The 11675-nt window shown below is 59.0% G+C and overlaps 3 protein-coding genes across 3 annotated transcripts; 2 read left to right on the top strand and 1 right to left on the bottom strand.

Moving 5' to 3' along the window:
• Positions 1–349: 349 nt before the first annotated feature.
• EIF4EBP2 (eukaryotic translation initiation factor 4E binding protein 2) lies at positions 350–3287 on the bottom strand. Its single transcript, XM_067000881.1, has 3 exons — positions 3098–3287; positions 1631–1807; positions 350–1530 (listed from the first exon to the last, which is right to left on the bottom strand). Exons 1-3 carry the CDS (start codon positions 3234–3236, stop codon positions 1499–1501), a joined length of 348 nt encoding a protein of 115 aa, XP_066856982.1. The 5' UTR covers positions 3237–3287; the 3' UTR covers positions 350–1498.
• Positions 3288–4250: 963 nt separating this feature from the next.
• Positions 4251–7019, top strand: LRRC20 (leucine rich repeat containing 20). The gene is made up of 4 exons (XM_048069584.2): positions 4251–4427; positions 4720–4869; positions 5042–5209; positions 6769–7019. The coding sequence occupies exons 1-4, from the start codon at positions 4346–4348 to the stop codon at positions 6918–6920; spliced, it is 552 nt and encodes a 183-aa protein (XP_047925541.1). The 5' UTR covers positions 4251–4345; the 3' UTR covers positions 6921–7019.
• A 145-nt stretch (positions 7020–7164) lies between these two features.
• On the top strand, positions 7165–11254 carry NPFFR1 (neuropeptide FF receptor 1). Its single transcript, XM_013172544.3, has 4 exons — positions 7165–7770; positions 8707–8997; positions 9849–9948; positions 10290–11254. Exons 1-4 carry the CDS (start codon positions 7737–7739, stop codon positions 11062–11064), a joined length of 1200 nt encoding a protein of 399 aa, XP_013027998.1. The 5' UTR covers positions 7165–7736; the 3' UTR covers positions 11065–11254.
• Positions 11255–11675: the final 421 nt, after the last annotated feature.

Below are 11675 nucleotides of genomic sequence, written 5' to 3'. Positions count from 1 at the left end.
AGAAGGAGCCTTAACACGTTCGGGTGGCACCGGGAAGGAGGGCAAGGAATGTAAACGGAGCCTGGAGGCAGCCCGAAAATGGTAAAGGCCGGGACGCGGTGTGGCGCGAGCATCCCACCGCCACCGCACCCGTCGGGGCCGAAAGGCTCGACGCCGGTGCAAGGATTTAGGCGCAGGCGTTTCGTGCCCAGCACGCGGAATTTTGTTTCTCCCCTGCAGACAGCTCTGGTTTTTCGAGGAGCAATTCACCACCACGTGAATAAATGGGAAAAAACGTCCTCGTCAGGTACGGGATGCTGCGGGGCACCCACATCCCTCCGCCCCGCGCCAGAAATCCTGCAGGCAGCAGTGTCGTAGAACCAAGATCTTTATTGACCTCGCTGTAACAGCAACCACCGGTGAGAGCTCTTCTCCTCCCCAACACCTCTTTCAAGAGACAGGAAAACCAAAAAACCCCACCGACAACCCTGAACAGCAGAGAAGCCGCCCCGAGAGGCCGGGCGCTCCTCGCTCTTCAGCCAGAATCCCGTTTAAGAAACAAAACAAAAACAAAACAAAACAAAAAAGAACAAAGAAAAAGGTAACTCTGTAGAAAGTTGTAGAAACTCGGTAGACAGCCGTAGAAACGTCGTAGAAAGTCGTAGAAAGTCAGGATGTCCCTTGGATTATCATGTTTTTCGGCTCGGGGAGCAGCGGTCCCGCGACGCACCGCGCGGCTGACGGCCGTCGCCCTCCCCGCTCCGCGACGCGTCGCCCCCGCCCCGGCCGACCCGAGGACGCGAGGGACCCCCTCGGATCGTCATTTTAAGGAAAAAAAATATATCTCTCTCTATATATAACATATATATATATCTGTGCGCATGTCACAAGCACCCACCCGCACGCCTATCTGCATCTCCACTCACGCAGCACCCCGATGCCAGCACCTGGCAAAGAAAATCCCCCCCAAATCCCAAATCCCTCCCCCCCGGCACAAAATCTGGCCTGAGAGAGAGATTTCTCCCCCCTTTTTTTATTATTTTCTCCCCTTTTTGTTCAGTACCAGAAAATATAAATATATATCGTAAAACCAAGGGCTGCCCGCAGTGCACGGCCGCGTTGCGTTGCCTGATGGAAACAGGGAGCCCGGGTGCAGTACCCGGCACCATCGGGGTCGAACCCAGACCCCAAAAGAGTTTTCTCTGCCCGGAGGGGCAGCACCGGCGGTGCCAGTACCTCCTCGGGTACTGTGGCTGCTGAAATTTTCCAGGAGAAGGCACGGGGAGGGCGGCACGAGCTGCTGGCCCCGGGATGGGGAGCCCGGCTGCTAAAAAGAAAAAAAAAAAAAAAAACCCTCGATTTCCAGGCGTTGTTCCTTAAAACGAGTTTTGGGAAGGAGGCAGGTGTATGGGAGCTGAAGGCAACGTGGCAAAAAAAAAAAAAAAAAACACACAAAAAAAATAAAACGGGTGGAAAAAAACAACAGGGAAATGGCGAAGGAGAGCAGGAGGGCGCCCGGTCAGATGTCCATCTCGAACTGCGCATCGTCCCCTGCAAGAGACACGGAGAGAGGCGTGAGCGTGTCCCCCCCCTGGCTGGGGACACCCCGGGGGACGAGGAGGGGACACCCCGCTCGTCCCGCTCCCCTTACCCGTGGACGGCTTCCCGTCGTGGTTGCTCAGGCTGCTGCCGGCCTCCGCTTTGGGCTCGTCGGCGGCGCCGGGGCTGGTGACGCCGGGGATGTCGGGGAGGTGGCACGGCGGCGTCTGCGCCATGGGCGAGTTGCGGCGGTCCAGCAGGAACTTGCGGTCGTAGATGATGCGGGTACCTGGGGCGGGCGGGAGGGAGGGAGGGAGGACATGGCCTTCGTCACCGGACCTCCGGCCTCTTCCTCGAGGACGGCCTCAACCCCGCCGAGGACAGCCTCCGCTCGAGGACAGCCTCCGCTCCGAGGCATTTGGGCGGCCTCCCGGACCCACCCCGAGCCTCTTCTGTTTGCAGAAGGAGTCGCCCCGGCCACCACCGCGGAGGACACGCAGCCTCCCTCAGGGCCTCTACCCCGAGCCGCGCGAGGCTCGAGGAGGCTCAGGGAGGCCCGGGGAGGGAGGACGCGGCTCCGCGCCGCCGCTCCGCGCTCTTATCAGTGCCGATAACCCGCCGCTGGATCAACACGGCGGGCAGCAGCCGGACGCGGCGGCGCGGAGCCGAGGACGCTCGAAAAGCCTCCGCGGAGGCCCAGGGGCGCTGGAGGCTGTCGGAGGCCGGTTCTCCCAGCGGGACGCGGCGGGCGTCGAGCGGCTTTCGCGGAGCGGTGACGTCCCACCCCGGCCCCGCTACCACTCAGCAAGGGGGGAGAGGGGTTTCGGGTGGTTTTCTCCCCAAAACACTGCCCGCGCTGCCCAGTCCCGTGGGATTTTGGGGTGCCAACGCCATTAATCCTCTGTGCCAGGTGTCTTCGGGCTCAGGGTGCAGCGATCGCCCCGAAATCCTAAATAACCCCCAATGGGGCTGGTGCCGCTGCGTGGGGATGGGACGGGGGGTTCCCACGCCACGCGGGGGGGGGTTCCCACGCTCACGTGGGGGGGGGTTCCCACGCTCCGTTGTTCCCACGCTCCTTGGGGGGGGGTCCCCTGCTTTGTGTGGGGGTCCCACGCTGCGGGTACAGGGCCCCCAAACTGTGGGGGGGGTTCCCACGCTCCGTGGGGAGGGTTCCCACTCTTCGCGGGGGGGCGACACGCTCCGTGGGGGGGCGTCACGCTTCGTGGGGGGGTCCCATGCACTGTAAGGGGGTCCCACGCTGTGGATACGGGTGTGCGGGGGGTTCCCACGCTCACGGGGGGGGTTCCCACGCTCCGTGGGCGGGTTCCCACGCTCACGGGGGGTTCCCACGCTCCGTGGGGGGGTTCCCACGCTCGGCGGGGGGGTCCCACGCTGCACGAGGGGTTCCCACACGGCTCGTGGGAGGCTCCCACACCCCTGCGGCCGCCGCGGAGCGGCAGGACGGATCCGGGGAGCGGGTCACGCGTGGGTGAAAGTTGATTTTAGGGTTTTTTTCCTTAAGAACCGGGGGGGGGGGGGGGGGTGTTGCAAACGCGTCCGGCCCGCGGGCCGCGCTTACCTCCCGGCGTGGTGGAGAAGAGGGTGCCGCCGGGGGTGGTGCAGTAGTCGGGGGGCAGCTGCGTGGCGTCGCTGAGGGCCACGGTGCGCGTGGGGATGGCGCGGCTCTGGCTGGGCGGGCGGCCGCCGGCGGACGCCATGGCCCCGCGCTATTGTCCCCGGGGCGGCGCCACCGCGGGGCGGGGCCCGCCGCCTGCCCCCGCCCGGCACACGTGGGGCAGCGGGCAGCGCTCCGGGCGGGCGCCCCGGGGACCCGGGTTCGGGTCCCGGCTCGGGAAGGCGGCGCCACGTGGCCGCCCCGGGTGGGGGGGGGGGTTGGATATCTTTTTATTATTTTTTCTTTTCTTACTTTCGTATTTTTATTTTTTTTATGTTTGTATTTTTTTGTACTTTTTACCTTTTTATTCTTTTCTTTTTCTGCATATTTGAAATTTTTATATTCATATTTTTTATTTTTATACTTTCTACCACTTCTTATTTATTTTTGCATTTTTTTTATTTTTTGTTTGTATTTTTTTATTTTTGTACTTTCTACCTTCTTATTCTTTTCTTATTTTTGTATTTTTGAATTTCTTTGTCTTTTTTAACTTTTGTACTTTTTACCATTTTATTATTTTTTTCTATTTTTTATTTTTTCTTCGTATTTTTTGTACTTTCCACCCTTTTTCTTATTTTTGTATTTTTGTATTTTTTATGTTTGTATTTTTTATTTTTGTACTTTCTACCTTTTTTTTGTATTTTTAATTGTTTATGTTTGTACTTTTTAGTTTTGTACTTTCTACCTTTTTCCCATTTTTATTTTTGTGATTTAAAATTTTTATTTTTTATCTGTGTACTTTTTACCTTTTTTACTTTTTTTTCTGTATTTTTTTATTTTTGTACTTTTACTATTTGGGGGTTTTTGTTTGTATTTTAATGGTTCTGTATTATTTTTGTATTTTTTTCTTTGTATTTTTTCTTTGCATTTTTTATTTTTGCATTTTTTCCTTTGTAATTTTTCTTTGTATTTTTTTTATTATTTTTTTAAATTATTTATCTGTTTTATGCATTTATTATTTATCCCCCCCACCCTTCTCATGGCTTCCACCCCCCCCATCCCACCCCCCTGCCAAAAACCAAACAAAAATAAAACAGGACACCCCTCCCACCGGCGCCATCGCCCCCCCCAGCTCCGGGAGCAGGCGTCCCGGGCCTTATTTTTTATTTTTAGCCGCCCGCCATCCCCGGGGACCGCGGCGGCGGCGGCCCTATGCAGCGGCGGATGGGCGAGGCAGTGGCCAGGGTGGCCAGGAGGGTGAACGAGGCGGTGGAGGCCCGCGAGGACGCCCTGGGTAAGGCCGGGGCCCCCCGGGTGCGAGGGGGCGGCCGACGAGCCTCCGTGTCCCCCAGAAATAAACCCCGGAGGCAGATGGGGAAGGGAAAGGGGTCACGGCTCCCTCCCCAAATCCTCCTCCTGCAGCAGAGAGGCCTGCTCGGGAAGAGGGGGTGAGGAAAACGCGTGTCCCGTCCCCCCGTTCCCGTACGGGGGAGCGCAGAGAGGTTTTTTTTGGAGGACGAGCGTGGCGTTTGGCAGCCTCCGGCCTGCACCTGCCCCCGGCCGTCACTCGGCTCTCCCCGGGGCAGACCTGGCCGACTGCAAGCTGGTGGCCTTCCCCGCCGGCATCTACAAAGCCATGAGGAGCGTCGCCGAGGGCATCCACCGCATCTCGCTGGCCAACAACGAGCTGAGGGCCCTCGCCGGCCGCTTCGCCACCACCTTCAGCCAGCTGCGAGGTAAGGGGCGGCCTCCGATGGGCCTCCGCCGAGGCCACGGCTCAACAAACACAACCCCAGAGCACGTTTCTCCCAGTGTTTGTGGTGCCCCGGAGGAGCTTCATGGCAAAAAGCGGGCAATCGGCTTTTTTCTCCCACAAATTCTACCCCTTTTTTTTTCCTCTCCCCCCAGAGCTCAACCTGGAGGGCAACCTCCTGCACCGCCTGCCCGAGGAGCTGGGGTCCCTGCTGCACCTGCGGGCCATCAACCTCGCCCGCAACAAGTTTCGGCGCTTCCCCGAGCCCCTGGCGGCCGCCCCTGCCCTGGAGAGCATCGACCTGGAAGGGAACGAGATCGCAGGTGAGAGGGGGAGAGGATGGGGGTGGAAGCCAGGGGCGAAAGAGGTGTCTGTGCAACTCCTCCTCGACCTCCTCCTGGGCTCCTCCATTTGGTGGCCTCCATTAGGGGAGTTGGTCCTTGCGTGGCTTGAACTGGAGGCCCAGCGTCCTCCCTGGCCCCACGGATGGAGACCACCCAGCCAACCCAACCCACCACCAAGGGACCACCAGTCCCTGCCCGCTCTAGGTGGACACCCTGCTGGTTTTCTTTGTTTCTCCAAAAAAAAAGCCACCACAGCCTTTCTTCACCACCTCATTGGGAGTACCGGGAGAGGTGGGGGTCTCCTGGGGGTCTCCTCTTGGCCTGCCACACCATCTCAGGTCCTTCCCAGCCCAGCTAAAGCTCCTCACTCACAGCTCTATCTTCTGGACCACCATGAAGCCCCTGGATCACCCTAGAACCCCAATGGGGAAGGAGGGCCCACCAGCCTGACCCTACCAGCCCCCCAGGCTTGGAGACCTTGGGGCATAGGACTAGGATGGTGGGACACACATTTCACCCCAGCAGACCTTGGGAGAGACACCAAGAGGACATTTTCTCTCCCCACTTGGTGTCACCTACAACCCACCTGCTATAGCTGGTAGAAGACCTTTGGCATAGCCTCAGAAACGGGGCTAAAGCACCCAAAATTCATCCTGGTGCTGCTATCTAGCAGCAGGAGCCCAGCTTGTGGGACTGGTGGGAGCAGGATGGATTTTCTGCAGAAGGTAGATGGAGGTTGAGGAGGGTGAGCTTAGTGGCAGGAGGGTTGCAGAAGGTTTGGGTTTGGGTGCTGCTGCTGTCACCATCCCAACCACGTGCGGTTCCTGGTCCTGCATGTCTTCTGCTGGGGCTGGTACCAGGCTGTGACCCAGGCTGAAGGTATCTGGAGGCTCCTGAGTCACCTGCTGGACACGTAGAGCCGCAGCTGGAGGCCGCGGGTGATGTTCTCCAGGGAAACAGGAGGACAAGTAGCTCAATTAATGCCTGCGTGGAGCCTGTGGGCTCAGAAACCAGGCTGTGAGTGCCACCAGCTGCCCTTTTCATCTCAAGGAGCTCTCAAGCTGCAGTGTAACCATGCACACATTAGTGCCAGGGCTTTTAACTCTTTCCCTGCTCATCTGAGGGGGTTCTGGAATTGTATTTTTCTCCCTCGAGGGTGATGCCACCACGCAGCTGCGTGCACCCCAGTCGGAGCCGTCATCCCTTCCCTCGCCAATTCCCCAGCAGCCTTTGATCTGAGCTAGCTGTTTTTATTTCGCTGTTATTTTCATATTCTGATCTGAGGAAAATTACTGTTGGCTTTAATTATGAAAGAAGCTTCTTGCTTTTTTTTTTTTCTTGCTGCGTTTTAATGCCCGTATTCTCCTTCTCCAGCCGTTCCACTCGGAAAAGCAGGAAGAGGAGGGGGGAGAGGCTGCAAACACGGGTGCTGCGGCTCCCCAGCAGCCCTTACACTGGGTTTTTGGGGGGTAAAAACGCCAGCCCTTTCTCCAGGAATCCCCCCTGACATTCTGTCCCCACTTTGCTCCCTCCCGCAGAGGTGCCGGTGGAGGTTCTGGCCTCCATGGCCTCCCTGCGGAGCCTCAACCTGCGCGCCAACCCCGTGTGCCCCGACATGCGCCTGCTCGTCCGGCCCCTCGTCCCCTTCGAGCTGCTGCTGTCACCCGAGGGCGACGTCCCCGAAGCCTGACACGTCCTGCCTGGTGGAGGAGCAGCAGGACCTCCCCACGGCCTCCACCTGCTGACACCGCCCAATTAAACGTGTGTTGCACGCACTTTGCTCCCTGAATCGATGAGTTACCGGTTGCCTTTTCCATAAAGCCACTCCGCAGGCACCTGCGGGTCCTGGCGCTGTGTTTGTCACCCTGGATGTGGTGGCAGGTCCCCGTGGGGCTGGGGACATAGTGAAGGGCCTCCACGGAGCCCTTGTGATGGACACACGTGTGCACTGTGGTGTCCTGAGGTCTTCCCATGCCCTGGCGTCTGCAGAGCCAGGAGGACGCCGGGGGGCTGCAAAGATGCCGGGGGGGACACAGGACGTTAGGAGGACCTTCAGCCCCCAGATGTCAGGAGGTGGCCCCGTCCCCATCCCGCTGGGACACAGCTTTCCCTGCCTCCCTGCGCAAGGAGCACACGCACCGGGGGGCTCAAGATGTATCCGGGCTGGGGGTTCCCTGAGGGGCACCCACACCTGGGCTGCCCCCGCCGTGGGGGGACAATATTTGCCCCGTGGACTCGCCGTGCCCTAACGCCCCGTGGCAGGAGGACTGGGGAGGGGGCACGGGGGGAGACCCCAGCCCCCCAGGTGACAACATCTGCAAAGCTGCTCCGGCTCCATCCCCGCCGAGCCGCCCGTGGGTACCCCGGTATCCATGGCGATGGGAGGATGCTCCCCCTCCGCCCCCCCAGCCGCTGCCGCATCCGCAGCCGGCGGTGACGGTGGCACAGGAGCGATGCTCGGCGGTGGGGACCCCCGGCCGGAGGAGAGCTGGAGCCCCCCGGCCCCATGCAGGCGCTGCGGAACCCGGAGCCCGGCGGGGGTGAGTAGCGAGGCGGAGGTTTCGTTCCCCTCCCTTATTGCGGTTTTTCCTTCCCCACCGACCCGGGGAAGTCCCCGCCACCGAGACATCCCCGGCGAAGAGGAGGACGCGTCCCCATCCAGCTCGGAGCAGGGGGGCTCTTTTTTCTCACCCCTTCCTCCTGCTCCCTCCTCCCGGAGCATCCTCTGGTTTCTCACCCGGCACTGCTGCAAGAAATTGCAGCCCAGGGAGATAAAGTCGGGCAAAGTTTCGGGCTTAATAAAGGTGTCGGGCGATGCTGCTGCGGGCTCTGTGACTGCCCGGTCCAAAATTTCCCTTTTCCTGCCTTAAAATCACAGCCTGTGTCTGCACAGGGTGAGTCCCCCCCTGCCCAGCATCCCCCCTATCCCTGCCGGGGGCCGGTGCGCGGACCTGCTCCCCCTGGTAGGTCTGCAGCGGCAGAACGATGTCCCCCCGTCCACCAGGAGCTCCCCTGGTCCCAGGTAATTATCATAATTACGTATAATTAATGCTGGGTATGTGAGGAGAGTGCAGGGGTTCCTCTTCCCCGGACACCGGGGATGCTCACGGACCAACTGGACTGGAGACCACATTGATGCATCTGCTGCGTGGTCTGAGCGTTGCAGCGTGCCAGGAGATGGACTTCTCCCCACGCCCTGCTTTCCTTGCGTGATCCCTAAAAAAAAACACCATGAGATTAAGATGCCCGCTGGGTTTCTTTTAACTGTACATCAAAAATTCATTCTGAACTTTGAGGAACATCCACACCGCGGAGCCAACCCACCTGCTGGCCCAGCCCCAAGAGCTGGAAGCGGTGACACGGCTGGGGTTCCCCACATCTGAGGGCATCTCCCCACCTTCCAGGGCAACTGGGAAAAGAAGGAAAGGATCGCTTCATCCCTTTCCACCTTCATTTTTCTGCTGTCCCTTCCTCAGACCCTTCCAATGGCAGCTGGGCCAACACCAGCGAGAGCCACCTCCTGAAGGAGAACTACACCTTCCTGGCGTACTACCAGCACTCCTCGCCCGTGGCTGCGATGTTCATCCTGGCCTACACCTTCATCTTCCTCATGTGCATGATAGGCAACATCCTGGTGTGCTTCATTGTGGTGAAGAACCGCCAGATGCGGACGGTCACCAACATGTTCATCCTCAACCTGGCCATCAGCGACCTGCTGGTGGGCATCTTCTGCATGCCCACCACCTTGGTGGACAACCTCATCACGGGTGAGGCAGCAGGGCAGCGGATAGGTGCTGGTGTGATGGGGAAGTGGTGGGAGACACCATGAACCTTCTCCTCACCCTCCCTAGGAGGCCACATCCGAGACTCCTGCACATCTTTTGCGCTGAGGCGAGGAGGGTGGGCGGTGGGCCATGTCTGATGGAGGTTCGAAGCCATAACGTTGCTTTCCATCATCTTGAGTGGCATGGGCCACAACCAGGGGCAGAATATTTCTGTATTTATTACCACCTGCAATTTAGTGATTGCGGCCCTGTGCCCAGCCAAGGGAGGATGTCGCATCCTCCAGCTTCCAACAGGCCACAGGCGTTTTTCCACCACACCGTATTTTGAAGATAAAAAGGGTTTCGGTGGCTTTGTGGCCCCATGATATCACCCGTGTTCCTGCTCCAGTGCTGTGCTTACCCAGTGCCATTCAACACCTGCAGATACCTTAACGGGGGAAGCAAATTAAAGCCCTTGCAGATCAAGAACCCAAAGGCTGGTCCCTCTGATAATAGCTGGAGTCCTGCAGAAATGCAGGAGAAAGGGCAAGGGAAAGTATTTATGATGTCACCTTGCTCAATAACCTTCTGAAAAGTGTAATACAAATCTTTTTAAACATTTTTTTTAATATCTGTACTGCTAAAGGCCATCTCTGTATGAATAACAAGTGAAAAATACAGCTCCCCTGCTTAGGACCAGGATTTAGCATCGCACGGTGGATGGGGACATCTAGAGGGAGTTGCTGATGGACACGGCTGAGCCGAATGTGTTCATCCTCAGGGGTGATGAGGTAGGGGATGACGTGGGGACGTGGGCCAGCCCACCACCCCCAAAGCTTCCTCTGTGTTTGCAGGGTGGCCCTTTGACAACACCATGTGCAAAATGAGCGGCCTGGTGCAGGGCATGTCTGTCTCGGCCTCGGTCTTCACGCTGGTGGCCATCGCCGTGGAGAGGTATGTTGGGATGGGGGGCTCCTGAGACCTCAGCCTGCATCGTGTTGGGGTAACCCAAGGCTGCAAAGACCTCCCGAGGCTAAGGAGACCTCCCGCTGCATGAAACCCTCCCCTCCCACCACAGGGTGCTGGCCACCTTCCTTCCCCAGGGATGTCCCATCACGGGCACAGCCCTCATCCCAAGCTTGGAGCCCATGCAGCACCACATCCCCGCTCTCCTTCACCTCCCAAGGTGCCCACAAAAGTGTGGCGATGGTGAACATGAAACCCAGGTCAAAGCCGTGATCATGCTTTTGGCCACCTCCTTGGGGTCCTACAAGGAGGTCCTGCCAACCCCGCAGGTTTCGCTGCATCGTCCACCCCTTCCGGCAGAAGCTGACGCTGAGGAAAGCCCTGGTGACCATCGCTGTCATCTGGGTGCTGGCCCTGCTCATCATGTGCCCCTCCGCCATCACCCTGACCGTCACCAGGGAGGAGCACCACTTCATGGTGGACACCTACAACAACTCCTACCCCCTTTACTCCTGCTGGGAGGCCTGGCCCGAGACAGGGATGAGGAGGATCTACACCACCGTCCTGTTCTCCCACATCTACGTGGCCCCCCTGGCCCTCATCGTCGTCATGTACACCCGCATCGCCTTCAAGCTCTTCAAGTCGGCAGCGCCCGCTCACGGCGCCCGGCCCGAGGAGCCTGAGGGGAGGAAGGTGTCTCGCAAGAAGGCGAAGGTCATCAACATGCTTATCATCATGGCCCTCTTCTTCACCCTCTCCTGGCTGCCCCTCTGGACGCTGATGCTGCTGATGGACTACGGGTGCCTCAGTGAGCGCCAGCTCCGCCTGGTCGCCATCTACGTCTTCCCCTTTGCCCACTGGCTGGCCTTCTTCAACAGCAGCGCCAACCCCATCATCTATGGCTACTTCAACGAGAACTTCCGCCGGGGCTTCCAGGAGGCCTTCAGGGCCCCTTTCTGCTCGCCACCGCGCCGGCGCCACCGCGGGCCCTACGGCGCCCGCAACCGCGTCTTCACCCTGGCCCGGGCCAGCGACTCGCCCCCTCACTCCGAATCGGGGCCCCTGGCGCCTCGCCGAACCGGCGTCCCCGCTTGGGACGGCTGAGCAGCCACAGCTACCACCTTGCCTGGTCACCACGGGGCCCGGTGGGGACCTCATGCATGACACTGTGGTAGGGAGGAGCCCCCATATTGTCGTGGTTTGGTGGCCTTGATATGGGGCATGAACTTCTGACTCAAGGGCTTGTTGTAGGGAGGAATGAGGATTGAAATAAATGCACGTCTTGCTGATGCCATGTCCCTGAGTCCCACTGGTGTCCCCCCTTTACCCAGTCCCAGTCTGCCATCAGTGCGGCACAGCAGTGCGGGAAAGGTGCATGAGAGTGGCCGTGGCACACTGGGCCATGCCAGGAGAAACCATGCCATGCTGTTGACGCCATGTGATGCCGTATCTTGCTGGACCATGCCATCCCATGCTGAGGCGGCCTCGCTGGACCACACAACACTGTGGCAGCCTTGGTGGACCATGCCATGCTGTGGTGGCCTTGGTGGACCATGCCACCCTATGCTGTGGTGGCCCTGGTGGCCCATGTCAACCCATGCTGTTGAGGATATGTTGTGCCATGCTGTGGTGGGCTTCGTGGACCGTGCCACCCCATGCTGTGGTGACCTTGGTGGACCATTCCATGATGTGGTGGCCTTGGTGAACCGTGCCAT

This window comes from Anser cygnoides, chromosome 7 (genome assembly GCF_040182565.1).
Source record: "Anser cygnoides isolate HZ-2024a breed goose chromosome 7, Taihu_goose_T2T_genome, whole genome shotgun sequence".
NCBI classification, from domain to species: Eukaryota; Metazoa; Chordata; class Aves; order Anseriformes; family Anatidae; genus Anser; species Anser cygnoides.
The sequence above is the reverse complement of the archived record's forward strand: the minus strand, read 5'-3'. Positions and strand labels throughout refer to the sequence as shown.

Bases quoted from the DNA above. Each gene is read 5' to 3' on its own strand.
- EIF4EBP2 (XM_067000881.1), bottom strand. From the start codon at position 3,236: ATGGCGTCCGCCGGCGGCCGCCCGCCCAGCCAGAGCCGCGCCATCCCC. The intron at 1,808-3,097 runs GTAAGCGCGGCC...CGCCCGCCCCAG, and splicing joins CTTCTCCACCACGCCGGGAG to GTACCCGCATCATCTACGAC. The intron at 1,531-1,630 runs GTAAGGGGAGCG...TGTCTCTTGCAG, and splicing joins CGACGGGAAGCCGTCCACGG to GGGACGATGCGCAGTTCGAG.
- LRRC20 (XM_048069584.2), top strand. From the start codon at position 4,346: ATGCAGCGGCGGATGGGCGAGGCAGTGGCCAGGGTGGCCAGGAGGGTG. The intron at 4,870-5,041 runs GTAAGGGGCGGC...CTCTCCCCCCAG, and splicing joins CACCTTCAGCCAGCTGCGAG to AGCTCAACCTGGAGGGCAAC. The intron at 5,210-6,768 runs GTGAGAGGGGGA...TCCCTCCCGCAG, and splicing joins GGAAGGGAACGAGATCGCAG to AGGTGCCGGTGGAGGTTCTG.
- NPFFR1 (XM_013172544.3), top strand. From the start codon at position 7,737: ATGCAGGCGCTGCGGAACCCGGAGCCCGGCGGGG. The intron at 7,771-8,706 runs GTGAGTAGCGAG...TCCCTTCCTCAG, and splicing joins GAACCCGGAGCCCGGCGGGG to ACCCTTCCAATGGCAGCTGG. The intron at 8,998-9,848 runs GTGAGGCAGCAG...CTGTGTTTGCAG, and splicing joins GGTGGACAACCTCATCACGG to GGTGGCCCTTTGACAACACC.